This window comes from Chroicocephalus ridibundus, chromosome Z, assembly GCF_963924245.1.
Source record: "Chroicocephalus ridibundus chromosome Z, bChrRid1.1, whole genome shotgun sequence".
Classification (NCBI taxonomy): Eukaryota; Metazoa; Chordata; class Aves; order Charadriiformes; family Laridae; genus Chroicocephalus; species Chroicocephalus ridibundus.
In genome coordinates, this window is record NC_086316.1 from 32062096 (window position 1) to 32079816 (window position 17721).

Here is a 17721-nt window from a genome sequence, read left to right on the forward strand (position 1 = left end):
GATTAACTTCTGGAGCAAGGGACTAATAACCTCTTCATCACCACTTGCTATCTTCAGATCAGAATGGGATGCCTTTCTGAGGGTGATGCTTTAGTCGTGCATGGGTTATTAATTTCAGTATAAAGGCAAGTGGATGCGATCAGTGGTATGTGCATGGTGGAGAGTGAGCTTAGATTCAGGCTTCTGGTCTCTGGCACTGTGACTGTACAGCCTGTGCCTTCTCTCCTTCTATTGCAGCTGAATTTCAAAACTGGAACCTTCATGCTGAATCCCCTTTTTTTTTCTTATCTTTTTTTTTTCCTTTTTTTTCCCTCCACTGCTTGTTTGTAGGAATTTTTGGGCTGGATAGGTTGTTTCCTTACGTTCTTCAACCTCTAACTGACTTTAGGTTTCTTGAGGGGTGATCAGTTTTTTTCCATAGGATTTTTTTTTTTGCTCCCTTCTCCTTTCTTTTCTTCAGCTTCCCCTATGGCTGCAGGAAGAGGGGAAGCGACCAAGAATCCATCTGACTACTCAGGGCCAGCTCAGGTGTGTAGCAGCGGTGAGGGGGAAGGATCCTCTTGAGAGTGGCAACTGCTTTCTGAGCAGTGTCCTGTTGATCCTGAGCAGTGCCTGCCAGCCTGCTGTGGCATGGAGAAAGGGTGTTTCCTTCTGAAAACTCTGCCATGGCACAGAGCTCAGACCTAGCTGTGTAAGGGCAGTGTCTGCCTACCTGCCAGAGCACAAAGACTGGATCTTTCTGGCCTGCTTTCTGCATTGCTGCTGTTCCCTTCTGATCCAGTCCAGGGCTGTCGTCAGGGTTGTTTTATTACTCTCTTACACAGCAGGTATGTGCAGGCACTGTGCTGAGTTGCATTGTCCTTTGAAAAGGAGAGTACAAAGGAGGTTTAACATAGGACTATAATGTAGCTCTCCTGTTGCCTAGACAAAGTGTAAAAATGGATCCAAGTTAAATGGGTTTTCATTTGTTTTCTTTGCAGCTCCCCGGGGAAAGCGAGGCTGGAAAACCTTTTATGCTGTGCTGAAGGGAACGGTCCTATACTTGCAGAAGGTAGGGGAAATCACTGTCTTTTGGAAACTAATTAAAGAGGTATAAAGAAGCAGGCATCCTCTCCGCTCTCACAGCCCACATCCAGGCTCCTTTCCGTCCGACACACTGTGTAGCTCTTCTGCCCCCCCCCCCCCCATTCAGGCATGAATCCTTTCATTGACACCCTCCCCCTTTTCACACTTTAAAGTTCAGTTCCATTGTCCCCATCCACTTGTGCACCCTATCAGTTCCAGTTTATATCATTGCCATCACTCAGGGCTGAAAAAATATCCAGCTTCACCAGCAAAACCAGCATTGTCTCTGTGTCTTGCTGCATTCTTCTAGGCTGCTTTTAACATTGATTTCAGAATTCCTCTTCTGTAAGGCTGTCCTCCTTTCCCATCTTTTGATAGTATACTTATATGGAATGCCTGCAAGACCAGCTGCAAAACAATTAAATGGCAGCTTGGCCTTAGTCGGAATCTGCAGCTTCTGCTCCATAGCAAAATTGAAGGATAAAAGGATATATTTTTTTCCCCCCAAAGCAAGATGAGACACTGGTTTCTAACAAACTTTACTCCCTGACAGCAGGAAGTCTAAAAAAAAATGTCAGCTGAAATCCTTCGAGTCTTTTGGCACAAGCCTAAATATATTATAGCACAGTTTTAACTATTCTCTTGGAACGTGAAATGCAACATACGAGTGAGAACTGTCAAAATCAAATAAAAGGTAGCAGCTAAGTAGATTGTTAAGGCTTTTTGTCCCCCGGCATAGGTGAAATATTCATTAAATAGGTGGTGTTTGTCCAAACTGCCCTGAATTGTAGAATTATGCTCCTTTGAAAGCCTTTTTACATTTCCTCTATGTTTTGCAACTGTCAGGAGCATAAGTTCAAGTGCATACTGCTGTTTCCTCTTCCCCTGCTGTGACTTTCTGAAGTTCTTGGTTTCACTGAAGCCAATCTGGATAGTCTCTGAGAAGAGAGTGATTTGGATCAAATTCTTAAAGCATGAGGTTTACAAGGTGGATGCTTGAGGTGCAGTACCTTTTTGAGAGGGCTGAAATCCTGAAACAAACAAAACAATCTGCAATCAGAAGGGTAGATTAGGGCTGAAAGTTGGATGTGGCATGCTCAAAGCCAGTGTAAGGGGTTAGAATGAAGTCTGCTGAATTGCAGCTGAGCCTTCCCTCTGGTCCTCTTGCTCGTAGCAGGTTCAGATTTTACTAAAGTGGCCTTCATACCAGGTTTGTACTTGCCCTTTCCTGGGTAAAATGGTCACCTGCTTTGATTTCTGAAATAAGTCATCCCTAGTGTTCACCTGGAAAGACTGCATGGTTCCCTAAGAAGTAAGAAGGCTCCTTGTCCATGACACGCTAATTAATTTCTTATTTGATCTTTGAGGGGGAATTAATATGCTTTCAAGGGGAAGAAATTGAGATGCTGTCTATTTTAGAGTCTTAAATACTTTTATGAGTATCACCAGCATATTAGTTTAAAATGCTTTCTCCTTAACCAAATGTAGAGATGCTGATGTAGCATGCAAATTTTCTACAGAATGTTGCTCTCCCCAGTCTCACCCTCCATCCTTTGGAGAGCAAGACAGTAATTTCACATCTGACTGCGTCTTTGCAAAATGAAATGCATTGCTGGAGTTATTGGTCTTGTTTGTTGTTTGTGCATGTTGCACTTGTCACAGCACTTGAATTCAGTGATAACAGGGTGGTTACGCTGCAACACTGCACTCTCCCACTTGGTCCTGAAGACACTTGCACTGAAGCCATCTTACTGTAGCACAGTAACAAGCAAGACTTTTACTTTAGTGCTGTAAAAGGTTGACAGAGGGTCCTAATGGGAAGTGACTCATTCCCAGAGTGATGGGGCAGCTGTGACCGTCCCCAGGGTGCCTCCAGCCCCTGCTCAGCCACAGTGCCTCATGCTGCAGCTGTGAAACATCCTCTGGTTTCACTTCAGAAGGTCCAGCAGGGCTTTGCTTCATCCCTGGAATAAACTTTGCTCTATTAGGGATGTGGTATTGCAGAAGTCGAGGGTGCCAGGGTTTTAAAATACACAGCTAGACCAAGGTGTTATAATAAAAGTTGCTGAGCTGTTGTTTCCTTTTGCAATATACCAGGAGACTGAAATTACCCTAATTTCAGAAAGTTCAGGAGCATTTTAGAACAGCTTGATTTCTTTGTAGACATGCATAGCTCTGGCAGGAGTCATGGGCAAAGGATTTCCTTGCCTCTGTTTACCTTCTGTCCTGATTATGAAGTGCTATAAGGCAGGGTCACATATGTACACACACGTTTACCTCTCTGATTATCTGTATGAATACCCGCCTGGATGTGTTCCTGGTGAACCCGCTTTGGCAGGGAGGTTGGACTAGGTGATCTCTGAAGGTCCCTTCCGACCCCTGCCATTCTGTGATTCTGTGTATATTATCTATATATCTGTGGAGGTAACGTCTGTGATGATGGTTTCATTGCACTGAGCACTACTCAAGCAGGGGAGAGAGAAATCTCACTGTTCTAGGTACTGTATACATACAAATGCATGTACGAACCTCTGTACTGTTGCTTTCTGTGTTTATCTGTACCTCAGCTGTTCCCCCAAGACACTACTGTAATATAAATATTAATTGTTTGTAGCAGCTGTGATTCCCCCAGTGGGTAGTGTGATCCCAATTCTACTGTCACTCTATTTGCATACCAGTTCAGTTCTCCTCATTTTGATGTAAAAATCTATGTATGAGAGTGGTTTGTAAATGGTGGTCACATGAGATTTACTGGGGAGTTCTATCTGGGCAGTCTTGTCCCTGTGCCCACATTTTATTTTTTTTTTCCATTGGAACTGTTCCAGTGCTAATTCCTGTGCTGCATATTGTTTTATTTTTAAATGAGTGATTTAAGAGAGATGCTTTCTGAATTAGTGAGCACAAAGGCCACTGGAGGGGCTCAGTGGAAGCGTTCACAATTAGCCAACTAAACATGCCTGCATTAGTATTATATAAAACGAGAGGTTTGACATGTTTGGGATGTTGGCCGTGTCTCTGGGCATCCTCAGGCCAAGGTTAATTTCCTGCCCTCTGTTCATAGCAAGAGGAAATTGCAAAGTAGGAGCTTGACAGAATGTCTGTTCGCCAGACTGACATGGGATGTGATGTGCGTACAGAAGAGAGGTTTATAAGGAGAGGACATAAGGCTGACCTCGCTTTCTTGCTAGAAATTGCTTCTGGGCAAGCGGTACTGGACATGGACCTTTGTTGTTTGTTTGGACTCTTCTGTGAGGGTTGCAACATATTCACTCTTTGATGTGTCACTTTATAATCTTGCGAGCTTTCAGGTATTTTTATATAATTTTTCTCAAATGTGTTTCCTCTATTAAAATTTAAAAAAATTGAGAGAAAGGCCAGAATGATGTAAAGTGTTCGGTGACAAGACTTTCTGAAAGAGAATTTTCATCCGTTTCCACTCATATGCAACTGAGTGGAGATAGCCACCACGGTACACTGACTGATAAAAAGCCAAATGCCATTCTCTGGTCTATCAAAAATGGGTTTAGAAACGCGCTGACTCTGGGTCAGCAGGATATGGGAAAGTCATTCTGCAGGAGTCTGAGAAAGATGAATTCAGCATGTTGTTGGGTTGTGTGCAGCACTCACATCAGCCTTCTGCTGATAGGGAGGTCACGGTTCCTTTCTGGCTCCTCATGTATTTCTTGCCACTGTCTTGGTCTAAACTTAGTTAGCTGCCTTCCATTTCAGCTCAGCCTCCACGCTGACACCAGCACATCAGAGCATGTGCTGTCCTTGATGGCATAGGAGATACGGATGTTCCTGCTCTCCTAGCATTCCCTGCCAGTTGAAAAGAGTTGGAGGCCTTAGAAGAGGAATTTTGACAGCACATTCACATCCTTCCAGCTTTCTCTGAGGCTGGCCAACTACGTGGAGACATTTCCGGTATGCTGATCAGTGCCTTTGGAGAAGCTGGCAGAGCCCCAGCTGTCAAGGTCGATTGCAGCCAGTTGATCCGGTGGGATTAGCAAGGATTATAGTGAACACTATCTGTCAGTAAGAAGGAGTTCTCAGCTAGGATCGCTTCTGGGACTGCCCAAATGTGGAGTTCTTCTGGAACAAGTTTAGACACCAGGGTGGGTGGTGGACATTGGCTGCATCTCACAGAAGATGCTGGGAAGCAACAGACAAGGCTATAGCTGACACTGTCTCTAGGCAGTAACTTGAGGAAAGCCAGAATATCACGTTTCTGTGGCCTATGTTCATTTCCTGGCCCTGAAGTTTTTTTGGTCTCCCTGAACAGTGGAGCCAGTCTTTCCCCCAAAACTACCACCAAATAAATCAGCTTTTGAACTTGTGAAGGAAAGCGCTTGACCTGGGGGTTTGCTTCCTCCATCTTCAAGATGGGGCTGAGCCAGACGTTGGACAGCCTCCTCCAGTTCTCATCCTTCAGCTAGGGATTTTGCCAAGTCTTCCTTGAAGGTTTAGAGAGTATCCTACATGGGAGTAGGCAAAGTCCATCGTGATACGGAGATCACTCCAAAGCTTGCTGGGACTCAGGCTATGAGAGAGAAAGGACATTTGCCTTCACTCACTACCAGACCGTGAAAACCCCTTATGTCATGGATGTTTAGGTTGAAGGCTATCCTTTGATCATCTGCGCAGCAGTGCTCTGCCTTTCTGCTAGGCCTGCCAGATCTGTGGTGGCTTATGCCCTTGTCTGGCCCCAAGCAGAGGTGGTGCTGCAACAGTATTGCTGGTTAGCTGCATCTCCTCTGGTGAAGCATCTGAGTAGCAGCAAGTTCTAGGCCTGCATTAGCTGGACCTCTGTGAGGAAGGATGAGACGTGACAGAGGAGCGGGATGCTTTGTCCTCCTTTTTGGGAGGTGGTCACCACATCTGGTGACTCCCCATCCATTGAAACTCATCCTGGAGAGCCCCGACCAAACCCAGCCTGGCCAAGAGCACAGATGCCTTCAGCAGCAGTGTAGTTGCCTGTGCCTGCAGCCCTGCTCTGTGTGCTGTCAGGTAAGCCCTGTAAACCAATTCCTGCACGTTAACCAGGTCTTCTCCGGGGTGGGTGTCTCTCTGAGTGTTTAAGCTAGTGCTGTCCCAGCACACACGCTGCGTCCTGCACTCTTGCCTGCTAAACCACATCTCGTAACTCTTGTGTTCAAGTGGAGGGATCAATGGTTATCATGCCGGCAGGGAATTATTCCTCTGTTTTGCAGTCGTCACACCCCCTCCCTTGGTGGGTGTTTCAGATGAGACTGATTTCTGTGATGTACTCAGGGGGGAGAAATGGAGTCAATTGCAGACTGCTTTGGCCTCTCCTTCAGAAACTTTGCATGTGCAGCATTGCTGGCAAGTGACTTTTCCTTGAAAAAGCTCCTGGCTTTCACAAGCTGTTTGTAGTCAGGTGGGGTTTAAACTGAACTTGTGACTACACCATGATTACGCCCTCATCCAGCTTCGGTCACTCAGGAGATCAAAGACTGCTCCAAGGCTGAAGCTTGCAATACAGAGGAGTTTGATTCTGCTTTTGTCATTTGGTGTTAGGAGTGGTACTGTTGTTTTGTCAAAAAACCTGGATGATGTTGTGCTTGCCATTTGCAGACCCTGAGCAGAGAGATTTAAAGTCGATTGCTATATTTCCTGTGTGGAGACTGATAAGGGGGCTTCTCCACCATGTGAGGGCCTGCCTAGGAGGACATACAAAAGTAGTTGTTTGAGAAAAACAGCAGTGGAGGCTGAGAACCCAAGCAGAAACCAGCAGCTGAGTAGTGGAGGTGGGGAACTGACCATAAAGACAAATATTCCACAGCTGTTGCAATCTTCAAATACTCCCTGTTTACCCCTCTTCCTGTCAAGCAGGTAGCAGAACTACTTCTCTCCCTTGCAAAGAGGTCAAAAAAGAGAAAGAAAGAGAAAGGAAAAAATGTTAAAGGTAGTGGAAACCACAAGTGCTCAAGTCAGGTTGCATTTGGTTCATATAACTTAGTACTATTCATGATTATGGAATAAGGTTTTTCCCTAGGTTAGGGAAAAAGGAGTAGCACATGGAGAAGTAAGTGCCGTTTTTCCCCTGTTAATTCCTACAGGATGAATATAAGCCAGAAAAGGCTTTGTCGGAGGAAGATCTGAAGAATGCAGTTAGTGTGCATCATGCGCTGGCATCCAAGGCAACAGACTATGAGAAGAAACCCAATGTCCTCAAGCTTAAAACAGCAGATTGGAGGGTCCTGCTTTTCCAAGCCCAGTAAGTGCTTTCTTCAGATTTGTGCCAGTTATTGATGAAAGAAAGCAGTTCTGAAGGAGGGATAAATTCATGCCTGGACAGGTTAAAGCAGAGGCTTAAGAGGTTCAATCTGTTTATTTGATCAGAAATAAGATTAAGCAATGATTTGATTAGTGTAGTTCATGAGAAAGAAACATCAGGTTTTAAGAGGCTTTTTAATCTAGCTGAGAAAGGCGTAACAAGATGCAGCAGCTGGAAGCTGAAGCTACAGGAAATTCAATTTGGAAACAAGGCACAAACTTTTAACTGTCAGGGTGATTAATCATTGAAACAAATGACCAAAGGCAGTCTTGGATTTTCTGTCTCCTGATGTCATCAGGTCCTAGCCGGATGTCTTTCTAGAAGATATGCTTTGGTCAGAAATAAAGTTACTACTTAATGCAAGAATAATTTGATTAAGTTCTTCAGGCTGTGATATCCAGACAGAACAGATGACCTGACGTTTGCTTCTGACATTAAAAACCTGTGCATCTGTCTTGTGCATGAGCCCTTTTCTACTGAGATTTGTGTGAAACTTCCTAGAGATCTGTGGTGTCAAGCACAGCTGAGACCGTAGGACATCTGTCTAAATCAGGGCATTGGTTGGTTCTGTTGCCTGTGTCATTTGGTTTGGATTAGGAAGAGATGCGTGCTAGGGTGAGCTGTGGACCTAATCACAAGCCAGCCTGTGACTGAGATACCTGACACTAACTGCTTGCAAAGATAGACCACAAGACTGAGTAGACTCCAAGACTTGTCCAGTTCTGGTTATTCTTGCTTTTAAAATGCTGTCGAAGGGGTGGGAAAGAGGTAGAGGAGGCTGAGTCAACAGGTGCTTAATATGTGTTTCTTCCCCAGGAGCCAAGAAGAAATGCAGAGCTGGATCAACAAGATTAATTGTGTGGCTGCCGTCTTCTCTGCACCACCATTTCCAGCGGCAATTGGCTCTCAGAAGAAGTTCAGTCGTCCACTCCTGCCAGCCACCACAACGAAGCTATCTCAGGTGAGCTGTTTTCATATAGAAGGTAGGTGATTGCAATTTTTCTGGCTGGCTGGAGACTGTATGGTCATCCTTGGCATTGTTTTGTGGCTGTCGCCACTAGCATTCTGAGGAGAAAGAGGCTCACACAGTGAATCCCTGCTTGTTTCCTGATGCAGGACTTGAAATGGGGGGAGAGAAGGAGCAGACTTGAACGTAATGGTTTTATATTTTTAATGAGAAGAAAGAATCACTAGTGTTCCTAGTACCAGATATAGAATTTTCATCCCTCAGTTATGGCTCTGCAGAGGACATTGCAAATACTATCCAACTGCTGGTTTTTTTTTGAATTTGAGTGTTTATTGCTACTCATTTCAGAAGAAATAGACATACTCCTGGTCTTTGGCTTATTGGGGTGATAAAAGGTGAAAGCTGATGCATCAGGCAAGCATCAATTAATATTTCTCCCACAGTACTTTTCCAGACTCCAACCATTATCAGCTCAGGGATTTCCTGTTAATGTATATTTATAAACTGCCTCTTACATGAAAGTCTTTGGTCTCCCCTTGCGATCACATAAGCTTTTAGCTTCCACAACATCCTGTGGCAGGGAGTTTCACAGCTCTACTACTTCTTGCACAAAAAAACACCTGCTTCTGCTTGTTTCAGATGGGCTGTGTCTGACGCTTGCCCTTATATCTCTGTGTACTTCGGTGCTGTGATGCGTGCCTGCGATTCCTCCTGCACTGCCAGGAACACAATATTGATTGCGTTGATCAGGTTGATGGAGTGGCAGAGGTGACAGACCCCAATCCTAGCTGTATATTTTATGAGTAACCTCCTGTAGCTTTTAAAGTCATCTGCCCATGCTGGATTGCTTCTTAAATGCATTTTTTGCCATTTTCATAGCTTAGCAACGCTCCTTAGAAACCACTATGTCATGATCTGCATTTCTGTAAGGGGGTGGGTTTTTTATGTTGCCCGTGCTTTTTCCCTCTCTGTGGCAGTAGCCTTTCTTCTTACAATGTGGTGACCGACTTTCCATCTTCTATTCTGGGTTAAAATTTAAAACATGTCTCATACAGAATAATACTAACTTGTCTCATCCTTGTGGTTTTACCTTTTGCTCATGCATACCTTTTTTTAAATACTGTATGGGGCTTCAATAACTTACCCCCAGTCACCAAAAAAAGCTTTTTTACTCATTGTTGTTCTGTGTGGTTGTTCCATTTAGTATGTTGTTTCCTAGTCTCATTGTTTCCGTTTAATCTGGAATGGAAAAAAAATAGAACACAGCCCTGTGGTTTGTGTCTCCAAGAAGGGGAGACACGAGAAGTGGAATAAGATAAGCTGTTTTAGCTAAAGGCAGAAGCATGTTAAGCGTTCAAAGCAGATAAATTTCAAGGCAAGCAGAAACATGTCTGCTTTTATCTGTCAGTGTGGAAAAGCTGCCAGCAGGCTGCTTCTCATTTGGCAGACAAAAAAATATGAATTGTCAAATCCCTGCGGTTGCTGTTTAGGATTTTGTGGGCTGAATCATGATGGACAGTACTTCTTCAAAGGGCCTGGTCCTGGTCAGGCATAAGTCAGGATGTGGTGAGAACCTAACATGGGCAAGGGAGAGAGGTTGGATGTGACAGGTTGTGCAAGATCATTGTACCAACTTTGCTTTCAAAAGCAGATCAGGGTCTGATCTTGGTTAGTCCAACCAAAGAGCGATGTGACAAAGCTATATATAAAAGAACAGCCAGTCTAGAAAAGATCTACTAGGGTTTTTATTTTCCCTTTTTTCCGAGAATGTGCATGCACACACAAAAGCTCCAAAGGGCTGCTGCCCTGGAAATTACAAGTGCCAAATTAATAGCTGCTTGAAGACCTCCTGTCATCAGGCTGTAGAACTCACTGCATCAGGATGTCGCTGGGACCAGGGATTCAGCACAACGTGAAGAGTGGTTGGGCACTAATAGAGTAAAGAGATCCAGGTTAGTTACTAACAGCAACAAGAATTTTTGGCAGCCAATAGCGAGTGGTTTGAGCCCTACCATATACAGGCAGAGGCAAATTATCCCACGTTTCTTTTGTTGGGTCTCTTGCAAAAGAGCTGAAACACAAGAGTAGCTGGGGCTCAACTACCCTCCTCTGTGGAAGTTTTCCCCCTTCTGCCCCTTTCCACAGCTCCAGCTCAGTGACCTGAGTGGGTCAGTCGCTGCTGTGACTCACGGTGCAGTGCGGGTGTGTCCAAGTTAGGCTTGAAGCTGCAAGCTGTGCAGCCACACCACTGGGGGACAACTGGTGGCAACTATCTCTTTCTGTGGGGCTAGGTACGTAGGTGGGAGCTGAGCTGGGTACTACCTGCTGTTACGACTCTTGTTAAGTCACTGAGATCTGTGTAATCACATCTATATTTTGGAGTTACCTAATTCAAACATAATTTCAGATGCAAGTCTAGAAATGGCCAGAAGGCCATGCTGCAGGAGCTGGAAACCTTCTGAGCTGAGGGAAGGTTAGCTGACAGATGGACTGGAGGAAGTGAGTGGGCTTGGAATTATGATAAAGGAAATTGCCTAGAAAGGGGGAGTAGCAGCTCTTCACTTTCTCCAACTGCACAGTGGGATAAAAGCTGGTAGCAGCTTAGCAAAATGAGATACCTTTTGCGGATTGGACAGCCTTTACTATTCTGGATGCATTGTATTGTTCTGAACAAATGGAAACCGCAGGCCAGAGAGTGATTTGTAGTGCAGAAATGGAAAGAAGCCCCCTGTCTCGATGTCCTTTCTGTCTTGGAAGGAACTACTTCTACATTGCAAAGGCAGGGTCTTTGCCTGTCTCATTCTGCACTTGGTCTGACTGCATATGCAACAGCCTTAATTAATTTGCCAAAAAATGTATTAGAGCAGAAGTGTCATGTTGTCAGTAATGCTCTGCAGCAAGCTGCTTCCGTTGCTCTCAGCAAGGCGACGGATGACAGGTTTGCTATCCTTCCCAGTGGCATCTGCTAGCTGCTGAGTTTTTCTGCAAACTTGGCCACTTTGCTTGGGTGCCTTTGAGAGCGCTGTTGGGGACAGAGCTCTGGGATAACAGACCTTATCAATCTATTAAAATTAGTTAAAGGAATGAAGGAGAGAAAGAAAGAGAGAAAGAAAAATAAAACACTTGGTATTATTGTACAGGGATCTCTCTATTTTCCTTTGCTTATCGAATATTTTAGATTCTGTCACTTAAGTGCCTAATGTGTTTCTGAAGGATGAACAGCTGAAGTCCCATGAAGCTAAGCTGAAGCAGATCTCCACTGAGCTTGCTGAGCATCGCTCCTATCCTCCTGACAAGAAGCTCAAAGGCAAGGAAGTAGATGATTACAAACTGAAGGACCACTATCTGGAGTTTGAGGTATGTATGTGAAACATTATTACTTTTCCTGTTTGGATGTGGATGGGCCAGCTGGTCTTATACTTAGGGTACAGTCCTAAAGTTCTGCTTTTTTCACCCTATTTCACCGAGGAGTATGTTCTTGTTAGGCAGATATGTCACAGCAATCCCAGAACTTGGGATGTGGCTCCTCTTTCAATAAGGACTTTCTGTGGCCTTAGCCATGACTTTAGCTCCTCATCTGTAAAATGGAAGATAAAAATGTGACCCTCTGTCCTTGCCTGATGTATCTATTTGAAGAGATTATAAGGTCTTCAGACAGAAACTGTCTCGTGTTGTAAGACTGTGTGTTGCCTAGTGTGCAAGTTGCCTACTTCAATCTTTATGGAATGACTGCATTCTGCAGTAACGCAGATCATGAGAATTGTCTTCCATTGGTATGTTCTGAAGGAATTACTCTTCTAAAATTATCATAGGCATTCCTCATCAGAGCCATTTGTGTTGTGTACCAGTCAGCTGGATGTCAGGGTGAGCAGGAAAAGGGTAGAATTAAAGATCACAGGATTGTGTGATGCAGCTTAGGCAGCTGCATTAGAAAGTTTTTCTGAGTACCTGACAGCAGCTTTTATCCATCACGGTGTCTGCCACATTGTAGGGCTATGAGGGAGGGGGCCAGCAACCCAGCAAATGCCTGTTATTTTACGTGGCTGCACCTTTGAGCTTTTTCCCCTAGAACTGTGAGTCAATGTTGCTTGGGTCTGAAAGGATCCTACTTTAGATAGGCTCTGCCTGGCAAGGAAAATCTATAGTTTGGAGAAGGGCAAGAGCAGCTAAGACACAAGTCAGAGAGACCACTAGAGAAGATGCTGGAGGCAACACAAGCCTCCAGAACTGAAGTAAGCCTCCTGCCATGTGTTATATGAGTTTCTTTTGGAGAAGCTCTTTTTGGAGAAACTCCTGGGTTTGACTAGTTGGGTACTTTCGGTTTTGCATAAAGTTGTAACCGCTGTGTTGGTTTTGACTTTGCTGTAGCTCTGGGCCGCTTCGCATACAGTGAGCTTGAGGTGTTTTGCTGTTGTTATGTATAGGGAACACGGTTGGCTAGTTTGTTCTTCCACACCCCACATACCTGAAATGATCTGACCAACAATCAAATGAGGAAGTGGTGGACAGGGCTGTCAAGTAAAGGGTACACAGTGATGTGAACAGGAGAGACTACATAATCAATAGAACATGGCTGAAATAAGGTGATGGGAGAGCTCACAACTGGAGTGCTGCCATGAATGGTTACAGGCTTTTTAGAAAGGAGGGACAGGGACTGCAAGGAGGGGGAGGCACCCTTTATGTGAGTGAGTAGAAGGCACATATCAAACTTTGCCTAAGGAAGAGCGATGAGCCAACTAAGAGCTTGTGGATCAGGATTAGTGGGCACACCATGGGTGTTGTTGTGGTGGCTCTCTGCTAGGCCTTTTTCAAAAAACTGGAACAAACCTTGTGTTTGCAGGCCCTGGGAAACTTCAGGGGAACTTCAGCCACCCATATATATGCTGGAGGGACAACACAGCAGGGCACAAGCAATCCAGGACATTTCTGGACTGCATTGACAACAACTTCCTAACACAAGGGACCAAGGAGCATACAAGGAGAGGCGCTTTGCTGGACCTCTCACTTATAAACTAGCAAGAACTGGTTGGGGATGTGAAGGTCAGGGGCAACCATGGCAGCAGTGGCCACGAGATGTTGGACTTCATGATCCTGAAAGGAGGCGTCAAAGTAAAAAGTAGGATCACAAACCTGGACTTCAGGAGAGCTGACTTTGGCCTGTTCAGAGAACTGCTTGGAAGAATCCCATTAGATACGGCCCTGGGGAAGAAGAGGGCTTTGGGAGAGCTGGACACTTTTCAAGGATCACCTCCTTTAAGCTCAAGAATGGTTCATCCTGACAAGCAAGACACTCAACAAAGATGGCTGAAGGCCTTCATGGATGAACAAATCTCTCCTGGCAAAACTCCACAGTAAATAGGAAGTATGCAGGAGGTGGAAGCAGTGGCATGTGACACAGGAGGAATAGAGATACTGTCCAAGCACATTGCATTTAGGATTGCATTTAGGAAAGCCAAAGTCCATTTAGAGTTGAATCTGACAAAAGATGTGAAGGTCAAGAAGAAAGGTTTCTATGGTATGTTAACAACAGGACAGCTAGCAAAAATATGGGGCAAAGCTGGGGCCCGTAATGGGGCAGGGGACCTGGTCACAAAGAACGGGGGAAGCCAGGGTACTTCTTTGGGTCTCTACTGGTAAGACCAGCATTCAGCAGTCACAAACACATGAGCCCAGTGGGAAAATCTGGAGCAAGGAAGACTTAGCCTTGGTGAAGGATGATAAATTTAGGGAATATTTAAACTGGACACACGCAAGTCCATGGGATCTGACGGGATGCACCCATGAGTGCTGAGGGAGCTTGATGATGTCATTGCAAGGTCACTCTCGATTGCCTTTGAAAGGTCATGGTGATCAGGGGAGGTTGCTGAGGACTGCAGGAAGGCAAAAGTCATTCCTGTCTTCAAGAAAGGCAAGGAGGAAGGTTCAGGGAACTACAGGCTGGTCATCCGCTTCTCCATCCATGGGAAGGTGATGGAAGAAATTCTCCTGGAAATCACTTCGAATCACATCAAAGACAATAAGGTGATTGTGAGTAATCAGCATGGCTTTATGAAGGGGAAGTCATACCTGACCAACATGATAGCCTTTTACAATGAGTTGTCTGGTGTGATGGATGAGAGGAGAGCAGTGGATGTTGTTTGTTCTTGACTTTAACAAGGAATTTGACATTGTCTGCTCTAACTTCCTCATAGACTGCTGATGAAGCATGGACTAGGAAATTGACAGTAAGGTGATTTGGAAACAGGCTGAACAATTGAGATCAAAGAGTTGTGATCAATGGCACAATGTCAGTTTTGAGCACAGCGCTTGGATGTACAGAGCAAGCCATACACTTCTGCTCTGTAGGGTTCTTGTGCGACTTGGGAGAGCAAAGAGTTTCTTGGCTCTAGGTCCTTGACACAAAGCTTATTTTCTACCACTTCTAGAAGCATGATGGGTTGGGATGAAATGTAGGCTAGAGCGTTAGAAGATTTTAGAAAGATTGATGGAGAAAGAGATAATTGTGGGTTTTTTCTGTTTTCTGACAATTTTATCATGGCGGTCTTTAGAGAAATATTCCTTGGGTACGTGAGTACAAAGCAGAACCAGTACAGCCCAGGAGACAAAAGATATCTTCTTCCCTAGTGACAGTCTTGAACAGCAGTTGAGCTGTGCAGTTCAGATATGTGATCAGCACTGCAGGAATGCCTGTCTAGGCAGGCGAGTGGTGGCACCAACTTCAGTTGTGTATGAGAGATGGTGATTCAAGGTGCTGCTGTGAAATGCCGTGTTACCTTCACACTTGGCACAGATTCCACAGGCCACGTTGAACTATCAATAGGCAGTAAAAAAAAAAAAAAAAAAAAAAAAAAAAGGAAAAGATGAGCTGTATGAAAATCCTGGATGGAATCTTTCCCCGGTTTTGAGGTTTCTTCACGTTCCTGTCAGAACAAAGTCCTGTCAGGATCAGGCAGGAGCTGGTGACAGACCTTACTGCATGGGGTCAAAGCAAAAGGGCAAGAGTCAGGTGAGGCAGTGTTATGTACATGGCTCTTCCAGGCTAAGACAGCAGACCAGACCTCACATCCATGTCCAAACGGCAATGCTGATACATCTCCAGAAGCACACCAAAAGGGCCTGCAAGTCCCAAGGAAGCAGCGTAGTCCCATTAGGAAAGAAGAAGCCAGATGCCTTTTCTGTAGGCCCTTGTAATTCCTTTTTGTTCACCCACAGGTGAAAGATAAGTGAGATGGTGTTTCCTTCTGAGGTGAGGTGAACCAGGAGGTGCGTGGTGCTTGTTCAGGGATGCAGCCAGGAGTGTTTCTTCTTCCAGGTGTCATTGCATGGAGACACCAAGGAAAGAACATTTCCTCTTTGTCTGCTGAGGAAGTACTGCTCCAGATGATGTTTGCTCATTGCAACAAATTTATGGTTTGAGAGAGATCTTTTGAGTGCTGCCAGGTGAGAGGTGAAGCCAGAAATTTGATGGGTGGCTACCTCATCTCCTTTTTATTATGTGCATTTAGTCTTCAGGGATAATGTTGCAGAAGCCTTTGAATTGTTTTAACTTTCGTGTTCTTACTTTCTTGACAGAATTTTCCAGATTGATTTCTTTTAAGGAAAAATTTCCAACAGCTGTAATGCTTAGTTTGAAATGTCAGATCGCTAAAAGAGCAAGTTCATTGCAGTTGAAATTGAAACAGGAATTTCCAAATGCATTGCTTAATTGCGATAGAAATCATGGGCCCACAAAGTCCAAGGCAAAATAGCCATTGGCAGACACGTAAGGCAGAAACTGGTTCTGGATTTCCGTTCTGATTACCGGCTCTTGTGACCCCGGTGGTGTTTACTGGACCAAGAACAAGCAGAAGTCTGTATGGCAGTAAAGTCCCTCTCTCCCTTGATGAATACTACGCTGATCCCAGGCTTAGAGCACCGGCTTGCCTTCTCTTTTGCAGAGGTGTCCCGTTTGTTGTGCAAGGAATCATTCATCAGCCCAGTGCGTCGTGCATCATCATCAGGGTTCTGCTTGCTGTTTCTCCATTTCCTTTTTTTATTGAATGACACATCTTACCTGCTTCATGTGTTTGTCTCTCGCATTGTGGAGCTGGAGCTCCAGATATGGAATTGATAAGAATGCTTTTTTATTTATTTTTTTTAGGTGGATTCTTTTATGATCCTCCTCTGTGAGGTTTTATTTATTCAAAGGACTCTCTGGAAACCCAGACACATTCTCTCCTTTTTTTTTTTCCTTTATATTCCACACTTCAAAGCAGTTACCAAGCTTTTTGACTTCCTGCCCTCGAATACTACCAAAACTTTATTATTTATGATAAATAAACTGGAAGAATTTTTCTTAAACGCTTTCTCCTCTGTCAGGAACATGATAGTTTTGCAAATGTTTTACCACTTGGAAATATAAATTATCAATCAGTACAGATGTTTATGTCCTCCCTCCCTGGCCCCCAGCCCACTGAGATCACCTTAATTACAATGCCTGCACCATATCTTTAATAGGTATGTCAGGGGCAGGTTATTGAACACATCTCGGGAGGTGGGTTGCTCTGTTCTCAGCACCTCCTGCCCCAGTTTTTGTTTTTGAGCCCCTGCAGGGACCTTCTGTTAATGTACGCTCATTTTGTTCGTTGCTGAGATGTTCTGCACACAAAGATGTTATTGTGGCACACAGAGTGAAATCTTACCATTGGAGAGGGAAAGGTCTGCTCCAGACAAGGAATGGACTAAGTGGGCTTGGGGCCCGGTAAAGTGAACTTTTTCCAGTTGAAAAATACAAGTGTCTGGACAGAGAGCAGCCTTCATCATTCACCATGAGTGGCCCTGTCAGGGGAACATGCTGTGCTGCTGTCATAAGTTTCTCATCTATTCCTTTTTGTTAAGGTCTGGCCTTGCAGAGCATCCTCTCCTGGACTCAGTGGTGGCCAAGCTGGTACAGTCTGAGCATAGCAGGACCCTCTTTCCCCCATGGGCTGAAGCAAGGAAAGCAGGATCTGCTGATGGGAGTGGAGGGTTGCAGGGGAGAGCCGTAGCCAACCAGAGGAGGATTTTTGTTGTCCTTCAGTTTGCTGCACTTTATTTCCATGCCTTCGTGGGGCACATAACATCTCAATGTGTACAGAATATGACTCAGCATGACTAAGGTCAGCAAGCTCTCGCTTGGTGTTACTCGGAAATCACCATCCGCTCCAACTGCCTGGAGTTTCCAACACCAGGATTTGTGTGCTGCAGAACTGAGTGCCTCTAATTGCACAGCACCCCCAGGCTCAGCCTGCCTGAAATCCTTTTTGTAGAGTGTAATTTACATTAGCGACCATTGTTCATGTCCACATCAGGCACCATTGTTCGCATCCGTATTAGACTCCTGGCTTTCAAGGCCAGCATAAACCATTAAGTT

The 17721-nt window shown here is 44.8% G+C and overlaps 1 protein-coding gene across 5 annotated transcripts in view; it reads left to right on the plus strand.

Annotated features, from left to right (window-relative positions):
• Nucleotides 1-17721, plus strand: part of PSD3 (pleckstrin and Sec7 domain containing 3) — a 114338-nt gene that overhangs the window by 86506 nt on the left and 10111 nt on the right. For all 5 annotated transcript variants that reach the window (XM_063320254.1, XM_063320255.1, XM_063320257.1 and 2 more), the window contains 4 exons: nt 981-1051; nt 7146-7303; nt 8180-8324; nt 11544-11687. In XM_063320254.1, coding sequence (XP_063176324.1) covers nt 981-1051; nt 7146-7303; nt 8180-8324; nt 11544-11687 — 518 coding nt within the window. The remainder of the gene's footprint in view (nt 1-980; nt 1052-7145; nt 7304-8179; nt 8325-11543; nt 11688-17721) is intronic.